This window comes from Lissotriton vulgaris, chromosome 3_1 (genome assembly GCF_964263255.1).
Source record: "Lissotriton vulgaris chromosome 3_1, aLisVul1.2, whole genome shotgun sequence".
Taxonomy (NCBI): domain Eukaryota; kingdom Metazoa; phylum Chordata; class Amphibia; order Caudata; family Salamandridae; genus Lissotriton; species Lissotriton vulgaris.
This window is the reverse complement of record NC_141689.1, coordinates 59,948,843-59,976,248: the sequence shown is the minus strand read 5'-3', so window position 1 is coordinate 59,976,248 and position 27,406 is coordinate 59,948,843. Positions and strand designations below refer to the sequence as shown.

General features: G+C 43.6%; 1 protein-coding gene across 2 annotated transcripts in view; it reads right to left on the bottom strand.

Annotated features, from left to right (window-relative positions):
• LOC147725947 (uncharacterized) overlaps positions 1–27,406 on the bottom strand; it is a 142,864-nt gene that overhangs the window by 17,906 nt on the left and 97,552 nt on the right. Inside the window, exons 2-3 of one of the 2 annotated variants that reach the window (XM_086960073.1) lie at positions 12,566–12,847; positions 11,998–12,358 (exon numbers count right to left, since the gene is read on the bottom strand). In XM_086960073.1, coding sequence (XP_086816199.1) covers positions 11,998–12,358; positions 12,566–12,847 — 643 coding nt within the window. Of the gene's footprint in view, positions 1–11,997; positions 12,848–27,406 lie in introns of both variants that reach the window. The other variant, XM_086960072.1, reaches the window with a different exon arrangement.

The window sequence follows — 27,406 nt, the reverse complement described above, 5'->3', positions numbered from 1 at the left end:
GAGAGCTGCCTTCCCCAGGGATTTTTAGTCCAGGCCAAATGCAGTTCCAGGCTTAATGAAGTTTTAACAGTAGCATAGTTCCCCAATTCCTCCTGTTCCCGGCATGATTCAAAATAGGACCGAAATTGCTTTTTTATCTGAGCAATATCAGTCTTAGTTAGCCTGTGAGGCAAGGTTAACAAGTCATGGCTGCTGATGGCTTTGGTAGAAGCTTTGATGTGCTTGAACCAAGGATTCCGACAGATCTTATCCCAGGCCAAAAATCTCAGATAATTGGCTCGTTAAAGCAAGAACATTTGTTTGTCCAGACAAAAACCCATAGCAACAGAGGAGCAGCTTTAATTAAATCTATTTGCAGAGCAAGCCGACCAGATGATCAGTGAGTCAAAAATAATTCAGAATTATGAGAAATGATTGGCCGTCTCAATACATTTCCGCTTGGTTCTGATAATTCCTGTTTTACTGTTTTTAGGTCCTCATACCATGAGCTTGGTTTTTGAATTGTTAATCTCAAGATATACATTTTCCTTTAATGACATAAAACTTTCAACTAAAGCTCTCAGTCCGTTAGATGTATTAGAATGTAAGACATAATTGTCTACATTAAGCAAAGCAGGCACAAGGACAACATTAATCTTTGACAGGTCTTTTCTAGAGCTTTGCAAACAAGTATTAATCTTTTATACAATAGAAATAAAATAGGATCAAGGACACGGCCATGTTGAACACAAAAGGTCAGGAGCAATCTCCGGCTGGACCAAACCTTACTGAGGCACTAACCTCGGAGAGCTCTCAAAACGTCAACTAGATTTTGGTTTGTCCTAATTCTAACACAAATGGTTTGCTTACACTTAGAATTCTTCGTAGGCATATTAAGAAGGCCTTGGAACATCTGTACAAGAACTAGGTACACCCCACAGAATGTTATTTGTTGTTGTCTGTTTGGCGACAGCTCTGGGTGGGTAGAATCAACAATGACAGCCGGACCAGAGCCCAGGCACAGAACAAATTGGCCCAATTCATTATACAAACTGCACCAATCCTTTGTTTAGAGAGAGGAGCATGTTGATGGGTTGTCAAGGTCACCCCATGTAGGAATTCTAGCCAAGCCGAGTCTGTCACTATCCTGAGGATGACAGCCTGCTGTACACCAAGACTGGCTATCAGATGACATACACCCACAGGCAAATGAGGAGTTAGACCACTATAAGGTATTCTGGAAGACTTGCACACCCTATGCTTCATAGGATAGGCAGCGCTAGGTAGGAGTACAATTATAAGTATTAATATAATTAAATGAAAATGCACAAAGGTTGAATTATTAATTCTGTTCACCATTCTTATAACACTGGTAATATTGTTTTGCTTCATTCTATTAATCATTGCAACACACATATTTTACACAGAAGACTAATTCCTTCAATAAACATTTTATTTATTTATTTATTATTTATTTATTGAATTTATAAGGTGCAACAGCTACCCAAGAAGGGTTTCCCAGGGCCATGGCAGATCAGACACTGTGTAAAAAAAACGTCTTACAGGTTATTAGTTAAAGAGACAAGTCTTCAATGCTTTGCGAAATTGGACGAACTCTTTCGTTTCGTAGAGCTATGGGCAGGGCATTCCAAAGTGAGGGACCAAGATATGCAAAAGACCTTCCACCCATCCAAAATAGTCTCATTTTAGGCATGAAGACTTTCCCCTGAGTGGATGAGCGGAGATCTCGAGGAGCGATATACGGGTTAACCAGAGATTTCAAGTACTGAGGGGCAACCTCTATTTTAATCTTAAACATGTTGCTCAGGGCTTTGAACTTGATTCTGTTCTCCACCCTGAGCCAATGCAAATCTAGTAGATGGCCAGAGATAGAGGAGGCTCTAGGAACCCAGCAAAGTAACCTTGCAGCGGAGTTCTGGGCCATCTGCAGCCTACGAGTCACCTCCTTGTTAGAACCCAGGTACAGAACATTTCCGTAGTCCAGTCTTGAGGTGATCAGTGCCTGAACTACCGTTCCCTGAGTGGCCTCTGGTAGCATCCAGATGATCTTTTTTAGCCACTTCAGGGTGGTAAAACATGTAGCCTCTACCGTGACAGCTTGATGATGCATGCTGAGCAAGTCATCACAATGACGCCCAAGTTGCGAACTTGACAGGAAGGTAAAGGAAGTCACCCATCACACAAGGACAATGTTGAGGACCCCAGATATCCTTATTTTTCCCAAGTATCAAAACCTCCGTTTTTTCACCGTTGAGTTTGAAGTAATTTGATTGCATCCAAGATGCAATTTTGCTCAGGCCCAACTGAAGGGGTGATGGCCCGGCCGTACTCTTCATTAAAAGAGAGAAGATGATCTGGGAGTCGTCTGCATACGAGAACAGGGTCGGCCCAGCATCTTCCGCATCGTCAGCTAGAGGTCTGACGTAAATATTGAAGCGTAAAGGCTAAAAATGGAGCCCTGAGGTACCCCATGGGGAAATGAGTGAAAGTATGCACTAGCTGTAGAGGAAAAGACTTGGAAAGTGCAATTTGTGAGAAAAGAAGTGAGCCAGTTTATAGCTAAGCCACAGATGCTTAGAGATCTTAAAGTTTTGGCTAACACTGTGTGAGACACCATGTCAACTGCTGCGCTTAAATCCAGCAAAATGAGGGCCACTGTGTCTCCAGCATCCAGATGACAGCGCAGTATTTCCGATACCCCAAACAGGGTAGTTTCCGTACAGAAACCAGCTCTAAAGCCCGATTGAGAGGGATGAAGAAACCCTTGGGTTTCTACAAAAAGAGAGAGCTTTGTGTGAACATGTTTCTCTAAGATTTTAGAAAAGGCCGGCAGCAGTGAAATGGGACGATAGTTGAAGGGTAAATCGGGATCAGCATTGGCCTTTTTGAGGAGAGGGAGCACCATAGCGTGTTTCCAGTTTGGCGGAACAGTGGCTTTCTGCAAAGGGGCATTCAAAAGGTCCATGACAACAAGCAAAGATGGCAACTCCAGCTGCTGAAGCACGGAGATGGGCAGAGGATCCCTAGGTGATCCTGATGTAATGCTATCTAAAAGTTTTTTAAAGGTAGCTGCATTTAACCAGGGCCACGTGTCCAGCTGGTTAGGAGGTATGTTAGGCGCCCTATCCTAATCAAAAAGTATAGTGTCCGAAGAGGATGGTGCAGATGTTGCTTGAGGGAGAGGGTGGTTATCACACTGCACACGCACTATGTCCAAATAATTTTTCTCGACCTTCTGGACATAAAAGGTAGCCAGATCCTCACATTGCTGTTTATTGAGTGAAGGGGGCCTAGATTGAGTTTTGGAACCTGCGAGCTCCTTAACCATACTAAATAGTGTTTTTGAACAGTTCAGGGCATCAGAGATGGTGGATGAAACATATTCAGCACGGGCTGTCCTACATAGATTATGATACATTTTTTTGGCTGTTTTATAACTATTTTTGGATTTGGGGGTATAATTCCTTCTCCACCTACGTTCCATTACTTTGCATTTGGCCTTCTCTGTTTTCAGAGTTTCGGTGAACCAGGGTGCCGGAGGCCCTTTTTTTTAAAGAGGTAGACAGATATGAATAGCATTGAGAAGCCATTTTTGCACCAAAGTGGAAAGCGTATTCACCATATCTTTAGAAATGGGCATGTGGGAGCACAAAATCCTATTTAAAGCAGTTACGTCTAGCTTTTTCCAATTCCGAGTTAAGGTTCCTGAGACAGAAGTAGTAGGTGAAAAAATTCTCAGGGGGTTTCAGACAAAACTTAGTGATAAAGTGATCTGACCAGCATAGAGGAAGTGCTGGGGAACAGTAAATGCCAGATAAATTGGAGAAGATGGGGTCCAGCAAATGGCCCGCCTCGAGCGTTGGGCCAGAATTAAGTAGGTTAATATTTAGTGCTGCCAAATCAGAGATAAGATTAGTGCTAGTTTTACACGTCAGATCCTCCAAATGTAAATTAAAATCACCCAAAATTGAAAAAATGGCAGTACTCATAATCAGAGGAGTTATCAGGCCAGGGAAAGAAGTGCAGGTGGTCCAGGTGGGCGATATATGAGTGTACCAGAAAAGGTGAATTTCGGGGTCTGGGCCAGCTTAAATAGAGCTGCCTCACAATTCAGAAACAATAGATTTTCAAATTTGCATTGGTAGTCCTTTTTAAAAATAATGGCAATACCCCCACCATTCCTAGAAACTCTCAGCCTTATTCATCAAGGCCAAATCGGCTCGCAAAGGGTCAGATTCTGAGAATCTGGCCCTTTGCGAGCGCTATTTTTGCATTTGGGATTCATCATCCCAAATGCAAAAATCGGTAATTGCTAATTCGCTAAATTGCGAGGAATTACATTTAAGGAATCTCTATTTGAGATTCCTTAAATGCAATTCATCAACCATTTTTAAATTGCTAATTCGCAATTTCGGGCCGCTATTTACCGAGAGGTCAGACCTCTCGGTAAATAGCAAAAACTTAGAAAAATGCTTTTAAAAGCATTTTTCTAAGTTGCATGTTGCGCACACACATGTCCTTTGGACATGTGTGTGTGCAACACCTGTGTGAAATTTCATTTGAGGGGTGCTACAGGGTGTCCTGTGGACACCCCTGGCACCCTTCAAATCGCAATCTTATTTGCGATTAGCTAATTGCTAATCGCAAATAAGGAATACTCCCCATTCATTCCTATGGGCCTTTTGGCCCGTAGGAATGAATGGCGAGTTATTCCTTATTTGCGATTAGCAATTAGCTAATCGCAAATAAGGAATTGTAAGGAATCGCATTTTTATTGCATATTCCTACATGAATCCCGTTTTGCGAGTCCTTAATAGCGATTCGCTATGAATCGCTATTAGGACCTCGCAAAACGGGAGCATGATGAATCAGGCGGTCTATCTTTCCTAACTATTGCATAGTTATATGGAAGGGCAGCAGCAACATCAGGGCCAGAGCTCTCATGGAGCCAAGTCTCCGTAAGAAAAACGGCGTCTGGTTGTTCATTAACCGATAGATCAAACATATCGGATTTATGCTTTGGGAGAGAGTGGCAATTTGTGTTTAGAAAGGAAAATTCTTTATTAAATGGGGTTGCCTGATTAGTATTATTAATTTTGTTGCCCTTGAAAATATTTGTGTGGCCTTGAGCAATCTCTAGGGAGAAGCCGCAACTAGAGCATTTTTCCGCCATGTTTCCTGAATATACACTCGGGGAGCAAAGGGTTGCTATAGGCCCTTAATTGGTTAGAGGAGTATTGAAGTCTAGAAGCTCTATTTGAGCCTTGGGTCATGGCCTCCTGAATTCTGTCTTTAAGCTTCGATTCTGTATTCCTGACTTCTTGAAAGCGGTAAGGTCCCCTGATATTCTGTTCTAATGGCAGTTTACAACCGCATGGGCAAACTAGGCTATTTCCAAAAGCCGCTAAACGCACACAGTGAGGGTCAGCTCCCTTTTGATAAAGGCTAAGCAGATGTTCTTTGGAGTAGTGCTGATGGCAAATGGGGGGAGGACTAGGGGTTCTGGCCCTAGGCCCGGGCCAGGCTCGGACGGGCGCAGACGGGCTTGCCTTAGGTACGCCAGCGGCACACCCATTGCGTGCATCCACTACACGTCCGTGGCATCGCCTCTCAGTAATCCCTGCCTGCCGCCTTGCGTATGACAACGCAAGGGGGGTGTTGTGCTATGCGCTAACAGCTGAAACAGACACAAACAGAAACAGCTGCGGTGGACCAGGGTCGGAGCATGCAAGCGCGTAAGTGGAGCTGCCTAGTGCCCCAGAGGTGAGAGCTAGGAATTAAAAACAAAACATAGCAGGAATGTAAAAAGTGAAAAAGAACATACATTTCTTTAACCACATCGCTGCTGCACATTTTCCCCTCCGGTGCTGAAGACTTCAGATTTACATCATTTCATGACGAGCTCAGCTCGTCATCAGCACAGCTCCACTGTGCCTCATGACGAGCTGAGCTCGTCATGAGCATGGAAAGGGTTAAAAAGCGAAGCCCAATGTGCGAAACGCGACATACAGGCATCCGCTGCGCGTCCGTGGCATCGGCCTCTAATTAATCCCCGCCTTCTGCCTTGCGTGTGATGAAGCAGGGTGTGTGTCGTGCTATGCAGGTCTGCCCTCCACACAAACAGCAATAGCTGCGGTGGACCGGGGTCGGAGCGTGCAAGTGCGTAATTGGAGCTGCCTAGTGCCCCAGAGGTGAGAGCTAGGAATTAAAAACAAAATGTAGCAGGAACGTAAAAAGTGAAAAGGAACATACATTTCTTTAAAAAGCGCTGCCCAATGTGCTAAAAGAGACTTACAGGCATCCGCTGCATGTCTTTGGCATCGGCCTCTAAGTAATCCTCACCTGCCACCTTGCGTGTGACGAAGTAGGGGGTGTGTCACGCTATGCAGGTCTGCCCTCCACACAAACAGCAACCGCTGCGGTGGACTGGGGTCGCAGCGTGCAAGCGCGTAAGTGGAGGCAAGGATTAGCATACCACCCCTAGCGCTGCCAATTCCAACCTGTGAGCAGAGATGCAGAAGCTCTGAAATCAATCCCAAGCAGTTATGTCCAGTAACCAGGTTTCTTGTAACAGTCTGGCTGGAGAGACTGAGGTGATGGTCGTGCCCATATAGGTTCACCCAGAAGAGGGGTATCTCTAAGAGGTTGTCCTACACAACCTTCAAAAAGGCACCCACTATAGTTCCCTGGGACCATTGGTGTCAGTCCATTTCATAGAGATCTGTTAAAGGTTCAAAACAATTGTTACCAAATATGCAGCCCTTGGAGTACTTAGACTGGTAATAGGCCATGATTGACTAGAGCTTGTCTCTGTGGCGTAACAAAACCTGGGGGCTCCCCCCCAGCCCACCACCTACCACTTCGGTCCTAGACCCAGTCAGTGTACTGTGCTGTTGGGGCCCCCTGGAGCTCGGGCCACCCATACCATTGGGTGGTGCAGGGGCTTATGATACGCCACTGGTTTGCCTGGGGCACAGAAGTCTACAGAAGAGGCCAAGGGGCATGAGTATGATGCTCTCCGTCTCATTCACCTTCGGAGGTTGCTGAGGAAGTAGACGCCTTGCTTTGCCTGGATATCTGAAATTAAGAGTCGCCCTGAACCAGTTTGATAAGAGGCCAATCTAATCAACTCTCCACACAAACAGAATATTGTCATAGTACCTGCTAACCTTGTTTTTAAGTAGCGAAGTTATCTCAAGTGCCATGCCAGCTAGCTCCAGCAGGTTGGTCATAACCAAAATGAATAGACAGCTTTCATTCAGGTGGAGTGTCACACAGCAAGGACCAAAGTGAACGTGATTATTATTTGACCCACCAGCACAAGGAGATACTGGATTGGATTGCCCTAGCTCGTGAAGAAGCTGTATGGGTTTTGCCAGATGATAAGGCAATAACGAGTGGAGGTTTGTTGGGCACAGTGACCGGAGCACCTAAAAGTGGATGGGCTGCTAATGGAAAGAGCAAAGAGTAAGTTGGAGTGGCTGATGGTTGGAAACACTTCGAAAGTTAAAAAATGTCAGTTTCCAGAAACTCAATTTTTATAACGCAAGGGGTGATACATGCATCAAGTAATAATTTGAACATATCAATTAAAATATCCTAGGAGTCATCACTTAGCCAGCCAAAGGGTTTCAGGCAATTGCTGGTGAGGAAACAAAATGACTGAGGGAGGAAGCTATGGGTAATTGGAAGCACACTTAGCCCTCCTTTTGCCTATGGCTGATGGGCTGCCAGGGTGTGCCCTTGTAAGTCCTGCAAGCTCTGGGGCGGAATTCCTATTCACACAGATGGAATCTATATATGCCCCTCTAGCCACCATACCAGATTGCTCATTAGAACAAATTTTGGCCAAGGTAATAAACAGGGAGAGGCGGATTACCTTTATCTATTGAGTGGCATCTCTCTGCCAGGTCAATATCTTCACTAATAACTCCAGCTACATGGGCTAAGAATGTGTCCAAGATTGGCGTGTAGGCCCCGTTCCACCACTGGAGCTGGTGGCTTTCTGCTTCCTTGTACCTCCCCTTTAAATATAGGCAGACCCTAGTAGTAGGCGTCAATAATTACAATGAAGTAAAAGTATCTCTGGAAGCGCAGAATCAAGTAGGCCTAGTGCACGTTATATAACGCCACCTAAAGGACCAATCACAAAAAGAAAGCAAAAAAAACAAAAAGGATCAATCAAACAATTCCTTGGAAATGCATGAAAACTGTGATAAAAAAAACTAAGAAGGATGTGGATTTGTGAAACTCACATTTATCTCGATTGAGTGTGAGGTTGGCTTCTAGGAGAGCATGACACACTAAATCCAGGGATTTTTCATGTTCCTTGACAAACACCAGGATATCATCACTGTAGTTGAATGAGTTGGGAATGTGATGAATGACTCGCCTCACTGCTTCTTGGAATATTTCTGCGGCTGATGATATGCCAAAATTGAGGCGTTTGTATCAGAAGAGGCCTTGAGTTGAGAATGTGGTCATGTAGCGGGATCTCTCATGAAGCTCGAGCTGATGATAGCCTTTGTTTCAATCCAATTTAGAAAATACTATCGCCCCATTCAGCCGGGTAATCATGTTGCTAATGTGGGTCCCTGGATGCCGTTCTCCTTCTATTGCCCTGTTTGGGGCTCTCATATCCACGCAGAGGCGCACATTGTTGTTTGACCCCTGTTTGGGTACCACCACCACTGGTGATACCCATGGAGTTGGTCCAGTTGACCGCTCAATGATGTCATCTCGTAATAGGTCTTGTAACTCTTCATCTACAGCTTGTTGAAGGTGAAATGGCACTTTGCAGTGATGTTGGGCCACGGGTGTTACCTGTTCATTGATATATAACCCGACTTCAAAAGGGGGTAATTTTCCTAGTCCAGTAAATAGTTTTGGAAATGTTCTGATGATTTCGGGTGTGTCATCTACTTTCTATAGTATCTCCACAAGGTTTAGGCATTCTGCGGTGGGCAAGCTGAGAAGGCAATCAGCTGCTTCAGGTCCTTCTATAACATGGATTTGGGAATAGGCCATTCTGTCTTCGTATGTCAAAAATGTGCAAAATTATCCTAGGCTTGGTAGGGGTTCTTTGGACATCCAAGTGTAGACGCGCACAACAGCCTTCTACAGTTTGGGGGGTTTTGGGTTAATTTGTTTGTATTCAGTGGCATATATGTAGTTAAGGGATGCTCCAGTGTCAAGTACAAATTGTGCCGGGTGGTTTCCCATTTTAATGTGCAGCCTTTCATATTTCTTTAGTCTGTCGGGGTCAGCCACCATGCACACATATTTATCACTGTCCTGAGAGATGGGAGTGAGGGATGATGTCTCCCTAGATGACGAGCGTCAAGATTGGTGCATGAGATGGGATTGTACTCTGAATCTTGACGAGCTGGTTGAGTGTTCTCTCCTGTCACGTTCTGCTTTCGCATTGTGGCGAGATACGAAGTTCTTTTGGTGTTGTGCCAATTCCTTGCGAGATGCTCTGAGCACCAGTTCAAAGTGATTTTCTTTTCCACAGCGGTGACATTGCTGCCCCATGGCAGGGCAGGGGACTGCATGAGGGTATTCTTGACCACAGCGGTTGCATTCTAGTTGTTGTTTTTGGCTGCTTCCGTTCCTGGTCATACTGTGTGTCTGGCTTGTGGGCTTGGAAGTTCGACTTTGAACTGACTGATGTCTTGTTTTCATCTGAGACTGAAGTCAGAATACTTGTTCGCTTTTTTCTGTTTTTCCTGCTTCCATCTTCTTGGAATGTTCTTTGGCCTGATCATTGAGTCTTGCCAGTTCTTCTATGTTGTCTAGTGAGTAATGTTTATTCAGCAAATGACGGCGTGGTGATTCTGACTGCCATCCCTCTATTATTCTTAGACTAAGGGCATCTTCCCTGGTGAAGTTGTCAAATTTGCAGTATTGGGCTAGGCATTTGAGATGTGTAATGAAGTTGCCCATCAATTCGTCCTTTTCTTGAGATGCCAGATTGAAGGTATAGTTTTCATAGTCTTAGTTTCGTTTGTGGAGACATTTTCTGTTTAGTATATCTCTCATATCCTGATAAGAGGTAGACAGGGCGACTGGCAGTTCTTTGATGAGTGGACCAACGTCTTTGCCAATCAGATTGCGCATGGCGAAGAGTTGCTAGTTGGGTCAGTAATTCGTGACCCTTTAAAGAAGTCTTTGAAGCCATCCAGCCAGCCTGGCCATAGAGGAACCATGACTGTGCCAGATGTGAGAACCGGAGGCTCTGGAGGGCATAGTTATGTTATGTTATTTTAATTTATTACATGCTCAAATTACCACCAGAGGGGTATCTCGGTACTGGACGGGATGACGGACAGAGGGCAAAAAAGGCAGTTCCTAAAAAAAGTGGGTCAAATTGTGAGCAAGGTGTAACAGTACTCTGGGTGTGCAGACGTCTATTGGAGAGCACGATTTTACAGAGATCAGAAGATTGTGAGGGATTTCTGAAGAGATTACTTCAAATTTTCATAGGTTGATAGCGACATTAGGGAAAGGAGCAGGGGCTTCCAGGATCTCATGGGACTGGACAGCGACGGTGGGGAACTTTTGGTAAATCGTTTTGATTTTTCCTTTGAAGTGGTCGGCCCAAAAATTCCACAGTGATTGCGATGGGTTTAGTACCAGGGAGAAAGCAGCTGGATTTGAGAAGGATTTGAGTATTTTAAAAAGAGTTTTGGACGAGTTTCACAACTCATCTGTTTGCTTCCGTAGGTAAGCTTTACAAGCATTCTTGATGTTATGATGGTATGTTGTTAGTGCCAATATATAGGTATTTGTGTCCCCAAGAAGATTGGCCAGATGCCATCTCCTTTATAGTCTTTTGCTATTGGCAGAGCAGCGCTACGATACCAGCTTGAAGTCAGGGGCACAGGGAGCGACCACTTTATCCTTGAGGAGGAGCGAGTCACAGCGTTTGCAGCGGAGCAGCGCTGTATTAAGCTCGTGGGAGTGCGTCTCAGCTGGGAGGCGGGTCGGGCACACGAGGAGGATGATAAACAAACAAAATGGAGGCGGGGGAGGAGCAGGTCGGAGCGCTCTAGGCAAATGCGCATACAAAGTTAAAAGCAGCCAAATTGAATCACTATAGCGCTAATCAGGCAAAGCGCTACACAAGGCACACAGCAGGTGAAGCAATTCCAAGAATCACAGAGATATTGGCAGAGCAGCGCTACAATACCAGCTTGAAGTCAGGGGCACAGGGAGCGACCACTCTATCCTTGAGGAGGAGCGAGAGATTTCTCTGTACCCTTAACCAGTGGCACTGACATATCTTCTCCCTACTCCATTACCGCCCTGTAGATCTCCAGATATATTGTTTATCCAACTTGGTCAAGATCTATATATGTATGAGGTGCCATGCACCTTATGGAGAGAAATGAGCAAAGGGGGTGGGCCAAGAAATGTAAAGCAAAAAGATCACAATAGAGTGGTGAAGGGTAAAGGGGTTTGAACATGGTAATGCTTCTAACTTATTTGCTGTAGGATGCCTACAATTATGAAAAAGTATGAGCAGTGATTATGGCATGCATGTGAGATTTGTGTATGAATCTGCCCAGCAGGTGCAGTAAACTAGCTATTCATATGCAAATTAATAATTCAGACAGCTAAGAACGTTAAGGGTAAAGAAGAGGGTTGAAGGTAGATTATGTGATATTTACCATGTATGATAGGCTAATCCCTCAGTACAGAGTGCCATGGCTGTGCTCCAAAATGAAGGAATTGGAAGGTGAAGTATGTGGGTGTAAAGGATCAGCCCTATGGAGATCAGGCTTTAGACCTGAGACTTGCGAGTGTGTAGGACAATAGAAGGTGGTCAGTCGGCCATAAGGTACAGCGTGAGAGATCTTACGGCTGCTTGTGGGGAGAGCTAGAAGAGCTGCTGTGTGACGACATTGGACCATCTGCAAAAGAAAGCAGCAATCCTTTGCAGATGGATGCCAATTTGATGGCCAATGATACTGACAGGTGTAGCGAGATACTTACTCAAAGGTGGATTTCAGTGGAGTGGAGCTGCCCTTGTTGTCGTAGACTTTCTCGCTCACAAAGTAGGGCTCCATGGCGAGAATCTTTCCAATGTCAACCAGGAATTCGACATGCTTTATCTTCTTGATGGTCTTATCATGGGTGAATGCCAGGCACTTAAACATAGTGTAGTTGTAGCCCATGTACTTGGCTCTCAACAACCAACCATCTGACTTGCTGGTGGGCGGTGGTGCTGTGTAGATGACTCCGTCCCCGCGCCTGACACACCACAGGTCGCCGTTATGACTGAAATCCATGAAGTGGGTCAGTGGATTCCACTGCGCTGGTCCAATGACAATGCTCTTGGCGTACCAAGCTCCATCTGTTGACGAGAAAGGGTGGCCTTTCACCAGCTTACCTTCTATAACGCCGTGCATTATATTTTCAGGGTCAAAAAACAGTGCCAGAAAGTGCTGCCAGTCGCTGCCGCCTATCTTAGTAGCTTGCTTGTAGAGCCAGGGCACATGCTCATTGTATGGTTCTGGGCCTCTGTACCATGCACCCGCCTTGGTCACAGCAAATAACTTACCGGAGCGACTGAAATAAAGGAACTTGAACTGGTCCCAGTTCAGCCTCCCTACACATGTCGCACTCGCGAACCAGTCTTTCCAGGGGGACGAAGGGGTGGGTCCTTTGTACAGATCCGCCCCCCGCACAACAAACATGTCTCCTTTTGGGTTGAAAAAGACGTGGCTGGCATTGTCCAGCCGGCCCAAGGACATGGCTCTTGAGTTGTAGCTGTCGTTCACATCTGCTGGAGGCAAGCCAATCTTGCAGTTGTTGCCATGGTCAATAGCGAACAGGAGGGTTTCTAGGGTGCAAGAGAAAAGACACATCTTAATTCTTGGTCCCTCTAGGATCATTAAAAGATAACTTCTTTTAGGAATGACAGATACTTCAGTAGTTTTAGGAGGAAGCAGGAATTTGCATTAGGAGTATCATCATTCCATAAACTATGGCTTTATGGTTAAGTCCAAAGCAGCCACATTTACACCCAAAGCTAATGAGGACCTTCAGATCCATTTGATTTATCGACAAGACCAGAAGGCCTCCACATGTCAGATCTATTGACACTCACACAATGACACGTTTTTCAGAGAGCTTTTGCAAGCTTAAGTTTTCGCTCTGTGTAGTAACACCTTTTCCCTATGTGGTTTTCCCAAGTGGATATTTTGTGTGGTAAATGTGTGTGAGTGCAGATGGCACGCAGAAACATTGTCTGGAGCAGTGGCAAACAGTGCATTGTAGCCAAGCCCACAAGGAGTTGCCACCAACTATCTTGCCCAATATAACACCCCAAAAACCAACAAATGTGAGTGACAAAGCATCCATGCACGAAAAAAACCAGATTGAACAACACGTGTCATATAATAAGCACGATTTCACAATGTTATTGAACCTCCACGAACAACAAAGCACTTACCAAATACCCCACATAATACAACGAAGACTAACCCACAAAAATAATACCCAGAGCCCACCCCCAATCACACACCACCATTCCCGTGCTCATGCCATACAAACACGAATTCTAACTTTGTTAAAACTTCAACACCTGACTTTCAGACAATCTTTACTTTAACCTAATCCCTGGCATCAGCGTTGGACCCCCTAAAACAACCCCACTAAATGTGTAAACAAAACTTAGGCTTCATATGGAGCTACACTTTCTAACCCAGCCACAGTGAGTATCAGGGCGGCTATGGTGCATTTGCTTTTGGCTGGAGAGGCTGCTGGATGAGGTCACGGACATGTACTGTAGGGGCTCACCTCCCCCGAGGACTGATCAGGGACACTGTTGGGGAGAGTGGGATAGGAGAAGAGGTGCTTGGTAGGGAGGGCTTCTACTACTGGGGGCTGTTCGATGTCTTTACCTGCTGGAGTTATTCTGTTTATGGCTACGGGTAGGGCCTCCAGTATTCTTAACATCTCCAGATGTGCGCCCAGTACCAGTCTAGTACATTCTCCTGCTGCACCATCTCTTAAAGGACCAGCTCCTTCCTACATTGGCAAAACGTCTTCCAAACAAATGTGTCCATACTTTGAAGCTCATTCTCTGCTAGACACCAAGCAAGAGGCTTCTACCTCTATAGAAGCATTGAGTCAATGAGTCACCCATTAGCGCTGCAGTTAACAAACTCCCTATGACTTTTAGGGATCAAAAGCAACCATGATCACTTTCTACTGACCAGATTTAGGCTCGGCCTCTTTCACTGCCTCCTTGCCCGACCCCATTGGCGCTCATAAAGGTCAGTGCCTCATTCCCTGTGGCTGCGATGGTCGGTCTCCTGAGGACATGATGCACTTTTTAATGTTTCGTAGTTTTTATCCTAGAGAGTCTTTTATCATTCCAATTATCAAAAAGGCTTATTTTAGGAGGGTAAGGCATGCTTTTATCTTTTTACAACTTCTTTCAAACCGTACCGTACTGTACGCTCAGCTTTTTAAGGGCCGGCTTCCGACTTAGGTCAAGCTGTGATTAACTTTGATAGAGGGATTTATTTTTAAACTGTAAATAGATCACACTGGCCACAATGTTTGGTTATTCTGTACATATGTGGAGTTTTAGTGATGTTTGTATGACTTTTATGGTTTTATCTGGAAAAAACGAATAAAGTTTGATTTAATTTGATTTGACTGATGAGTACAACAATGTTATGTTGATGATTTTGCTCAGCGACCTTTGATAACAAAGAGTACATTACATGTGTTATACCACGGCACCTGAAAAATACCATTCAAGACCGGGAGCTCGTTAATAGCTTTTATTATTCTTTTTGGCTTTAGTCAGTAGAGAAACAATTATTTTATAAAAGACACAAACGACTCATACATGCTAGGTACAAGCTGTGATTTGGAAATCATTCACCATATCAAACATGTCACAGGCATACAACAATCAACCATTCATGGGGGGTAAGGGATAACTACAAAAACTAAAACAGTGCAAAGCGAACAATATTTACAGTGAAATGACAAGCACAAAACACGGGGGAATGAAAGAGCCAAAGTCTGCGGAACAATTGGAAAATGATGTCACTTGAAAGTTATTCAAACAAAAAGTACATTCCTATGTCAAGTTCGAATATTCATAATATCTGTTAAGTAAAGTGGTAATGTACACAAAATAGTGATAAGCAACAGGGGAACTTATTGATGAGCTTATCACTCTTGCAGACAGCGGTATGGCTAGGGCCTACGCGTTTCGAATCCCGCTGGTCTCAGGGGATTCTCTTCAGGGCCTTGGTCGTCTCTAAGAAAAATGGGGGAAAGGAAAAGTTATGAAAATCTGGGCAGTAAGAAAAAGTTTACATTCAATCGATCACCATCAGATTCCTCTCTCAGGTGCCACCCTCTCCTCCATAAGCTTACCAAAAAGCAGATGTTCAAACGTGTAATGGGAGCCTCAGCACCTTAGCTTTTAGGGATTTATCTGAACCTGGAACAGTCATAACAGATAACAGAGTCAATAAGGGACTGATGGAGGTGGCAAAAGTGTGGAAGTTAAGAGGCTCGATGTTACCTACCTTATTAGTCAACAAGAAAGCATTACTTGAAAATGAGCCAAAGCGCGAAGTGTGACTGGTGTTTTACCTGTAGAGTAAAAAACATGCAGGTAATGAATATGCGAGTGATCAGAACGGGTTCCCTCCAGGGGGTGAGCGAGTGGTTCTAAAATGTCAAAGAAACACTCACCTAATATAATTAGGCCATGATTTCGGTGTCCGCTGCCGTGGGATAAAGAATAATAGCACAAGGTCTGTTTAAAAATAAAGTAGAGACTTCAGTATACGAGGACCACAAACGAATGCAAGTGTAACAGAGTGTGACTAGTGGCGTTTCTTACCGAAAGCACTGGGAGTCCAGTGGAGTATTCAAATCGGCGATCGGGTGTCTCTGTTACTAGATGCTCGGTTATTCTGGAAAAGATCCAGCGAAAGCCCATAAAGATAACTGAAAAATGAATGGAATTGCGGCCGCCAGTTATTTTACAAATCGGTACTGTTAAACAGGGCGGCTTACCGTGATAATTCAAGAAGGGCGTGGTCCGCAGGGCGCGGCTCGCTAGTAAAACTAATTTTAAGGAACCTGAAACAACATGAGATTCCGAATGTTAGGGGAATAATGTCCTCTAAAAGGAGACTACTCTAAAAAAGAAGAAGAGGTTCCAAACATCTTACCGACATATCGGCAATGGACGCTGAGAACGTGTTTAAAAATAGTTACTGAAACAGAAGAACGGGGTAAATATTAATTGAACGGTAAAGACTAACGGCAATAAATCACAGAGAAAGAGTCGAACTCGTAGTACTTACAGCAAAATTGCTGAACCAGACCTTCAACCGACGGCGTTTGGACAGGCACTGCACACTGGCACATGCGCATTAGCTGGCCGAGACCAAGCTAGTCCGCCCATATATATGCTGGTCAGAGGATGGAAGACGCCTGCACTGGGACCAGGCTAGCAAACTGAGACACAAAACACGGACTGGATTTTAAAGAACACGGTCCGTGTTGCAGGTAAAACGGATGTTTGAGAAGCACAAAACCGGGTTAAAGTTTAAAAATTTCGCTTATTTCATTTAACCCAGATACTGCTGTATCAAATTTGACTATAAGAAACGCTTCTTGTTTCGATAATGCCAGATTTTGATCACTACCTCGAGGGTTTTTTTCAACTCTAGAAATCACTGTCCATTGTAAGTCACTTACTGAATGTTGCATCCGCCTCCAATGGAGCACCAAAGGGGCGTTTTCAACCTTCCTTTTTAATCTAGATTTGTGTTGCGAGATCCGATGGCGGATCTCCTGATTCGTTTTGCCTATGTACAACAGATGGCACGGGCATGTAATGCCATATACAACAAACTTGCTCTTACAGTTACTGAAAGTGTCATGCCTCCAGGAGATTCCGTTGTGTTGGAAGAGTGAACCCTCCACAGTAGATTCACAGCAGAGGCAGGTGCCACATTTGTGATGTCCGAGGACGGGGGGCATCCCCATCATTTGACGTAGCGTCGCAGGTTTGGAGGCAGGCATCGCCGCTCGAACTATATGGTTGGCAATGTTATTCTCCTTTTTAAAGGCAAATAAGGGCACATTCACAAGACTTTCATCTAGATCTTTTACTAGATGCCAGTTTTGTTTTATGACCTTTTTCAAGTGGTTGGCGTTGGGGCAATATGTCGTGACACAAACCTGCCTTTTTAAATCAGATTTAGTTTTGCGTTCCAGGAGTGTCTCGCGTGCGGTCCATTGAGCTCTCTTCATGCAACTCTTAACAAGTTTTTTAGGATACCCCCTATCACACAGCTTAGATGTTAGATTTTCTGAGTGATGTTGGAAATCTTCTTTGAAAGTACAGTTCCTGCGAACTCGCAAGAACTGTCCATATGGGAGATTTTCTTTAAAATTTCTAGGGTGGTTGCTAGTAAACATCAAAGACTTGTTTCGATCAGTTGGTTTACTGTATAGGGTGGTAGCCAATTTCCCTTCAGATGGGAAGACCTCCACGTCAAGGAATGCAATCCTGCTGGTTGAATTGGTCATGCTGAATTTCATATCGGCAGTTCTGGCATTAAGCCATTGGTGGAAGTGATTGAGAGTGTCACTGTCTCCCGTCCAGGTCATAAAAACGTCATCAATAAATCGGAGCCAAGCTCCGATGTATTGAGAGAATGGATTATTGTTGTAAATATACGCGTTCTCATACATCGCCATGAATAGTACTGCCAATTCTGGTGCAAAGGGGCAGCCCATGGCTACCCCTTTGACTTGGTAGTAATACTCACCGTTGAAACAGAAGTAGTTCTTCTTTAGGGCAAATGCTGCTAGGTCCACAATGAATTTGGTAGGCACCCTCGTTGGTCTTGGCCTGGAATCTAGGTAATGTGTAAGTACTGCTACAGCCTCATCTTGAGGGATCTGTGTATATAGAGCAGTTACATCTAAAGTAACTAGTCTATCTCTATTTTCACAGAACTCGATATTTTCCAACTTTTTGATAAAGTCCGTAGTATCCTGGAGGTAGGATTTAACATAGATCATAAATTCTTTAAGAAAACAATCTACGTATTTTGCTGCCAGCTCTAGCACTGAACCACACCCTGCCACGATGGGTCTGCCAGGTGGATGGTCTGGATCTTTATGAATTTTTGGCAGTACGTAAAACATGGGCACTTTCGGATGTTTGATTTTTAGGTATTCAAGTTCTTTTGGACCAACAAAACCTAAATCAAAGCCTTCTTGTACAATGGCAAACAGTTCATTTTGGAGGTCTGTAGTTGGGTCTTTGTTAATCTTACGGTAACAGCTGCTGTCTTCTAGCTGTTTCATGACTTCAGCGGTGTAGTCATTAATATCCCACACTACAATGGCACCGCCTTTGTCGGCCTGCTTTATTATGACAGTGCTGTCAGTTTTTAGATTATTTAGAGCTGTCATTTGCTTCTTGGTGGTATTAAATTTCACATATTTTTTCTCTTTCTCCATAGCCGATATCGCTGACAAGACACTTTTTTCAAAGGTCAAAAGGTTTTTTGGAACTTTACTCGCTGGGGGACAAAACGTGGACTTATTTCTAAGGCCTGTAACCTCAATCGACTGATTAGTGGGGTTTTCACTGAAAAACAGGGTCAATCGTAATTTTCTGCAAAATTCGATGAATTCAGACTTCATTTTAACAAAGTCAGTTCTTTTAGAAGGAACGAATGACAAGCCTTTCACCAAAATACTTTCTTCGTCAGGTGTCAAAACTTTTTTAGATAAATTGAAAATTGGCGACGCATCTAGTTTTTGTAGTGCTGTCGTCTGGTTTTCATTTCCCACGGGATGTTGTTTCTCACTCGGCCCCTTGGAAGTGTTTGGCCTCTCCCTAAAAAATGGGGATTTGACGATTGGTTTTGTTGTTGTTGGTTGGCGTTCCAATTGCGGTTCCTATTAGGACGATTGTAATTACTAGTAGACTCCCTGTCAGTTCCTGACGACGATGTATCAGAGAAGGAAATAAACTGTTTTCGTGATCTTCCTTGGTTTCCTTGAAGGAAACGTCTAGATTCCGCTTTGGAATAAAAATCAGCCTGCAAGTAAGGATATATGTTGTCTAGTGAAAAACCTTTTTTATCCTTCTCGAATTGGTTAGATTTTTGAGTTATAGTATAGTCTTTAAACTCTTGTACCTCTTTATTTACTTTCTCCAAGAGTGCCTTGGCGTCAGCTATGGTTGGATTATTGCTTATTTCAGACTCTAATTTGGAAATTTCAGCTAGTTCTTCCTTTGATATTCGGACAGCTGTCTCGACCGTTAGGACCATAAGGTCTCTACTACATTTAGTTTCTATCATAGAGAAACCCTTTTTAAATATCGGGTCCTCTGTGAAGATTACAGGTATATTCTTAATTTGTAATCCAGCCGGGATGGTGCCTTCTCGGAGGTGTTGCAACAAGAAGTGACCATGGAGGTCTGTCCTGATCTGCTTCTTTTTAAGACGGATTAATTTATCAGATTCGTTAGATGTAGTCGCTGTCTCACTTAAGGTAACTGAGAAGAAGACGGGTGGGTCACTGAGGAGGTTTCTGATGTGATCCTCTGAGTAGGCAAAAGTATCTTTGTCTGCCATTACTCTAAAGAGAGAAGAAAACCAAAAAAAGGAGGGGGATTTAGAACTTTTGACAGAGAAGACTTACAACTAGCATGTACATGAAAAACAATCACACAAAAAATGAGGGATGGAAGGTGGCACTAAGTCAATCTTCACTTCAAATTAATGAACAACAAAACCTCGCGGGCCAGCGCCCGCTATAATAACCGAAGAGCAACTAGGGGTTGGCTCTAATCAGTATGGCTGAGCCATAATCCAAAATAACAGAAGAAGATTGCCAGTACTGATAACAAAGAGTACATTACATGTGTTATACCACGGCACCTGAAAAATACCATTCAAGACCGGGAGCTCGTTAATAGCTTTTATTATTCTTTTTGGCTTTAGTCAGTAGAGAAACAATTATTTTATAAAATACTTATGCAAAAAGAAACAAACGACTCATACATGCTAGGTACAAGCTGTGATTTGGAAATCATTCACCATATCAAACATGTCACAGGCATACAACAATCAACCATTCATGGGGGGTAAGGGATAACTACAAAAACTAAAACAGTGCAAAGCGAACAATATTTACAGTGAAATGACAAGCACAAAACACGGGGGAATGAGAGAGCCAAAGTCTGCGGAACAATTGGAAAATTATGTCACTTGAAAGTTATTCAAACAAAAAGTACATTCCTATGTCAAGTTCGAATATTCATAATATCTGTTAAGTAAAAAGGTAATGTACACAAAATAGTGATAAGCAACAGGGGAACTTATTGATGAGCTTATCACTCTTGCAGACAGCGGTATGGCTAGGGCCTACGCGTTTCGAATCCCGCTGGTCTCGGGGGATTCTCTTCAGGGCCTTGGTCGTCTCTAAGAAAAATGGGGGAAAGGAAAAGTTATGAAAATCTGGGCAGTAAGAAAAAGTTTACATTCAATCGATCACCATCAGATTCCTCTCTCAGGTGCCACCCTCTCCTCCATAAGCTTACCAAAAAGCAGATGTTCAAACGTGTAATGGGAGCCTCAGCACCTTAGCTTTTAGGGATTTATCTGAACCTGGAACAGTCATAACAGATAACAGAGTCAATAAGGGACTGATGGAGGTGGCAAAAGTGTGGAAGTTAAGAGGCTCGATGTTACCTACCTTATTAGTCAACAAGAAAGCATTACTTGAAAATGAGCCAAAGCGTGAAGTGTGACTGGCGTTTTACCTGTAGAGTAAAAAACATGCAGGTAATGAATATGCGAGTGATCAGAACGGGTTCCCTCCAGGGGGTGAGCGAGTGGTTCTAAAATGTCAAAGAAACACTCACCTAATATAATTAGGCCATGATTTCGGTGTCCGCTGCCGTGGGATTAAGAATAATAGCACAAGGTCTGTTTAAAAATAAAGTAGAGACTTCAGTATACGAGGACCACAAACGAATGCGAGTGTAACAGAGTGTGACTAGTGGCGTTTCTTACCGAAAGCACTGGGAGTCCAGTGGAGTATTCAAATCGGCGATCGGGTGTCTCTGTTACTAGATGCTCGGTTATTCTGGAAAAGAACCAGCGAAAACCCATAAAGATAACTGAAAAATGAATGGAATTGCGGCCGCCAGTTATTTTACAAATCGGTACTGTTAAACAGGGCGTCTTACCGTGATAATTCAAGAAGGGCATGGTCCGCAGGGCGCGGCTCGCTAGTAAAACAAATTTTAAGGAACCTGAAACAACATGAGATTCCGAATGTTAGGGGAATAATGTCCTCTAAAAGGAGACTACTCTAAAAAAGAAGAGGTTCCAAACATCTTACCGACATATCGGCAATGCACACTGAGAACGTGTTTAAAAATAGTTACTGAAACAGAAGAACGGGGTAAATATTAATTGAACGGTAAAGACTAACGGCAATAAATCACAGGGAAAGAGTCGAACTCAGGGTACTTACAGCAAAATTGCTGAACCAGACCTTCAACCGACGGCGTTTGGACAGGCACTGCACACTGGCACATGCGCATTAGCTGGCTGAGACCGAGCTAGTCCGCCCATATATATGCTGGTCAGAGGATGGAAGACGCCTGCACTGGGACCAGGCTAGCAAACTGAGACACAAAACATGGACTGGATTTTAAAGAACACGGTCCGTGTTGCAGGTAAAACGGATGTTTGAGAAGCACAAAACCGGGTTAAAGTTTAAAAATGTCGCTTATTTCATTTAACCCAGATACTGCTGTGTCAAATTTGACTATAAGAAACGCTTCTCGTTTCGATAATGCCAGATTTTGATCACCACCTCGAGGGTTTTTTTCAACTCTAGAAATCACTGTCCATTGTAAGTCACTTACTGAATGTTGCATCCGCGTCCAATGGAGCACCAAAGGGGCGTTTTCAACCTTCCTTTATAATCTAGATTTGTGTTGCGAGATCCGATGGCGGATCTCCTGATTCGTTTTGCCTATGTACAACAGATGGCACGGGCATGTAATGCCATATACAGCAAACTTGCTCTTACAGTTACTGAAAGTGTCATGCCTCCAGGAGATTCCGTTGTGTTGGAAGAGTGAACCCTCCACAGTAGATTCACAGCAGAGGCAGGTGCCACATTTGTGATGTCCGAGGACGGGGGGCATCCCCATCATTTGACATAGCGTCGCAGGTTTGGAGGCAGGCATCGCCGCTCGAACTATATGGTTGGCAATGTTATTTTCCTTTTTAAAGGCAAATAAGGGCACATTCACAAGACTTTCATCTAGATCTTTTACTAGATGCCAGTTTTGTTTTATGACCTTTTTCAAGTGGTTGGCGTTGGGGCAATATGTCGTGACACAAACCTGCCTTTTTAAATCAGATTTAGTTTTGCGTTCCAGGAGTGTCTCGCGTGGGGTCCATTGAGCTCTCTTCATGCAACTCTTAACGAGTTTTTTAGGATACCCCCTATCACACAGCTTAGATGTTAGATTTTCTGAGTGATGTTGGAAATCTTCTTTGAAAGTACAGTTCCTGCGAACTCGCAAGAACTGTCCATATGGGAGATTTTCTTTAAGATTTCTAGGGTGGTTGCTAGTAAACATCAAAGACTTGTTTCGATCAGTTGGTTTACTGTATAGGGTGGTAGCCAATTTCCCTTCAGATGGGAAGACCTCCACGTCAAGGAATGCAATCCTGCTGGTTGAATTGGTCATGCTGAATTTTATATTGGCAGTTCTGGCATTAAGCCATTGGTGGAAGTGATTGAGAGTGTCACTGTCTCCCGTCCAGGTCATAAAAACGTCATCAATAAATCGGAGCCAAGCTCCGATGTATTGAGAGAATGGATTATTGTTGTAAATATACGCGTTCTCATACATCGCCATGAATAGTACTGCCAATTCTGGTGCAAAGGGGCAGCCCATGGCTACCCCTTTGACTTGGTAGTAATACTCACCGTTGAAACAGAAGTAGTTCTTCTTTAGGGCAAATGCTGCTAGGTCCACAATGAATTTGGTAGGCACCCTCGTTGGTCTTGGCCTGGAATCTAGGTAATGTGTAAGTACTGCTACAGCCTCATCTTGAGGGATCTGTGTATATAGAGCAGTTACATCTAAAGTAACTAGTCTATCTCTATTTTCACAGAACTCGATATTTTCCAACTTTTTGATAAAGTCCGTAGTATCCTGGAGGTAGGATGTAACATAGATCATAAATTCTTTAAGAAAACAATCTACGTATTTTGCTGCCGGCTCTACCTACCTCCTACCTCCAGGATACTACGGACTTTATCAAAAAGTTGGAAAATATCGAGTTCTGTGAAAATAGAGATAGACTAGTTACTTTAGATGTAACTGCTCTATATACACAGATCCCTCAAGATGAGGCTGTAGCAGTACTTACACATTACCTAGATTCCAGGCCAAGACCAACGAGGGTGCCTACCAAATTCATTGTGGACCTAGCAGCATTTGCCCTAAAGAAGAACTACTTCTGTTTCAACGGTGAGTATTACTACCAAGTCAAAGGGGTAGCCATGGGCTGCCCCTTTGCACCAGAATTGGCAGTACTATTCATGGCGATGTATGAGAACGCGTATATTTACAACAATAATCCATTCTCTCAATACATCGGAGCTTGGCTCCGATTTATTGATGACGTTTTTTTGACCTGGACGGGAGACAGTGACACTCTCAATCACTTCCACCAATGGCTTAATGCCAGAACTGCCGATATAAAATTCAGCATGACCAATTCAACCAGCAGGATTGCATTCCTTGACGTGGAGGTCTTCCCATCTGAAGGGAAATTGGCTACCACCCTATACAGTAAACCAACTGATCGAAACAAGTCTTTGATGTTTACTAGCAACCACCCTAGAAATCTGAAAGAAAATCTCCCACATAGACAGTTCTTGCGAGTTCGCAGGAACTGTACTTTCAAAGAAGATTTCCAACATCACTCAGAAAATCTAACATCTAAGCTGTGTGATAGGGGGTATCCTAAAAAACTCGTTAAGAGTTGCTTGAAGAGAGCTCAATGGACCCCACGCGAGACACTCCTGGAACGCAAAACTAAATCTGATTTTAAAAGGCAGGTTTGTGTCACGACATATTGCCCCAACGCCAACCACTTGAAAAAGGTCATAAAACAAAACTGGCATCTAGTAAAAGATCTAGATGAAAGTCTTGTGAATGTGCCCTTATTTGCCTTTAAAAAGGAGAATAACATTGCCAACCATATAGTTCGAGCGGCGATGCCTGCCTCCAAACCTGCGACGCTACGTCAAATGATGGGGATGCCCCCCGTCCTCGGACATCACAAATGTGGGACCTGCCTCTGCTGTGAATCTACTGTGGAGGGTTCACTCTTCCAACACAACGGAATCTCCTGGAGGCATGACACTTTCAGTAACTGTAAGAGCAAGTTTGTTGTATATGGCATTACATGCCCGTGCCATCTGTTGTACATAGGCAAAACGAATCAGGAGATCCGCCATCGGATCTCGCAACACAAATCTAGATTAAAAAGGAAGGTTGAAAACGCCCCTTTGGTGCTCCATTGGAGGCGGATGCAACATTCAGTAAGTGACTTACAATGGACAGTGATTTCTAGAGTTGAAAAAAACCCTCGAGGTAGTGATCAAAATCTGGCATTATCGAAACGAGAAGCGTTTCTTATAGTCAAGACACAGCAGTATCTGGGTTAAATGAAATAAGCGAAATTTTTAAACTTTAACCCGGTTTTGTGCTTCTCAAACATCCGTTTTACCTGCAACACGGACCGTGTTCTTTAAAATCCAGTCCGTGTTTTGTGTCTCAGTTTGCTAGCCTGGTCCCAGTGCAGGCGTCTTCCATCCTCTGACCAGCATATATATGGGCGGACTAGCTCGGTCTCGGCCAGCTAATGCGCATGTGCCAGTGTGCAGTGCCTGTCCAAACGCCGTCGGTTGAAGGTCTGGTTCAGCAATTTTGCTGTAAGTACTACGAGTTTGACTCTTTCCCTGTGATTTATTGCCGTTAGTCTTTACCGTTCAATTAATATTTACCCCGTTCTTCTGTTTCAGTAACTATTTTTAAACACGTTCTCAGCGTGCATTGCCGATATGTCGGTAAGATGTTTGGAACCTCTTCTTCTTTTTTAGAGTAGTCTCCTTTTAGAGGACATTATTCCCCTAACATTCGGAATCTCATGTTGTTTCAGGTTCCTTAAAATTTGTTTTACTAGCGAGCCGCGCCCTGCGGACCACGCCCTTCTTGAATTATCACGGTAAGCCGCCCTGTTTAACAGTACCGATTTGTAAAATAACTGGCGGCCGCAATTCCATTCATTTTTCAGTTATCTTTATGGGCTTTCGCTGGTTCTTTTCCAGAATAACCGAGCATTTAGTAACAGAGACACCCGATCGCCGATTTTAATACTCCACTGGACTCCCAGTGCTTTCGGTAAGAAACGCCAATAGTCACACTCTGTTACACTCGCATTCGTTTGTGGTCCTCGTATACTGAAGTCTCTACTTTATTTTTAAACAGCCCTTGTGCTATTATTCTTAATCCCACGGCAGCGGACACCGAAATCATGGCCTAATTATATTAGGTGAGTGTTTCTTTGACATTTTAGAACCACTCGCTCACCCCCTGGAGGGAACCCGTTCTGATCACTCGCATATTCATTACCTGCATGTTTTTTACTCTACAGGTAAAACGCCAGTCACACTTCGCGCTTTGGCTCATTTTCAAGTAATGCTTTCTTGTTGACTAATAAGGTAGGTAACATCGAGCCTCTTAACTTCCACACTTTTGCCACCTCCATCAGTCCCTTATTGACTCTGTTATCTGTTATGACTGTTCCAGGTTCAGATAAATCCCTAAAAGCTAAGGTGCTGAGGCTCCCATTACACGTTTGAACATCTGCTTTTTGGTAAGCTTATGGAGGAGAGGGTGGCACCTGAGAGAGGAATCTGATGGTGATCGAGTGAATGTAAACTTTTTCTTACTGCCCAGATTTTCATAACTTTTCCTTTCCCCCATTTTTCTTAGAGACAACCAAGGCCCTGAAGAGAATCCCCCGAGACCAGCGGGATTCGAAACGCGTAGGCCCTAGCCATACCGCTGTCTGCAAGAGTGATAAGCTCATCAATAAGTTCCCTTGTTGCTTATCACTATTTTGTGTACATTACCTCTTTACTTAACAGATATTATGAATATTCGAACTTGACATAGGAATGTACTTTTTGTTTGAATAACTTTCAAGTGACATCATTTTCCAATTGTTCCGCAGACTTTGGCTCTCTCATTCCCCCGTGTTTTGTGCTTGCCATTTCACTGTAAATATTGTTCGCTTTGCACTGTTTTAGTTTTTGTAGTTATCCCTTACCCCCCATGAATGGTTGATTGTTGTATGCCTGTGACATGTTTGATATGGTGAATGATTTCCAAATCACAGCTTGTACCTAGCATGTATGAGTCGTTTGTTTCTCTTTGCATAAGTATTTTATAAAATAATTGTTTCTCTACTGACTAAAGCCAAAAAGAATAATAAAAGCTATTAACGAGCTCCCGGTCTTGAATGGTATTTTTCAGGTGCCGTGGTATAACACATGTAATGTACTCTTTGTTATCAGTACTGGCAATCTTCTTCTGTTATTTTGGATTATGGCTCAGCCATACTGATTAGAGCCAACCCCTAGTTGCTCTTCGGTTATTATAGCGGGCGCTGGCCCGCGAGGTTTTGTTGTTCATTAATTTGAAGTGAAGGTTGACTTGGTGCCACCTTCCATCCCTCATTTTTTGTGTGATTGTTTTTCATGTACATGCTAGTTGTAAGTCTTCTCTGTCAAAAGTTCTAAATCCCCCTCCTTTTTTTGGTTTTCTTCTCTCTTTAGAGTAATGGCAGACAAAGATACTTTTGCCTACTCAGAGGATCACATCAGAAACCTCCTCAGTGACCCACCCGTCTTCTCCTCAGTTACCTTAAGTGAGACAGCGACTACATCTAACGAATCTGATAAATTAATCCGTCTTAAAAAGAAGCAGATCAGGACAGACCTCCATGGTCACTTCTTGTTGCAACACCTCCGAGAAGGCACCATCCCGGCTGGATTACAAATTAAGAATATACCTGTAATCTTCACAGAGGACCCGATATTTAAAAAGGGTTTCTCTATGATAGAAACTAAATGTAGTAGAGACCTTATGGTCCTAACGGTCGAGACAGCTGTCCGAATATCAAAGGAAGAACTAGCTGAAATTTCCAAATTAGAGTCTGAAATAAGCAATAATCCAACCATAGCTGACGCCAAGGCACTCTTGGAGAAAGTAAAT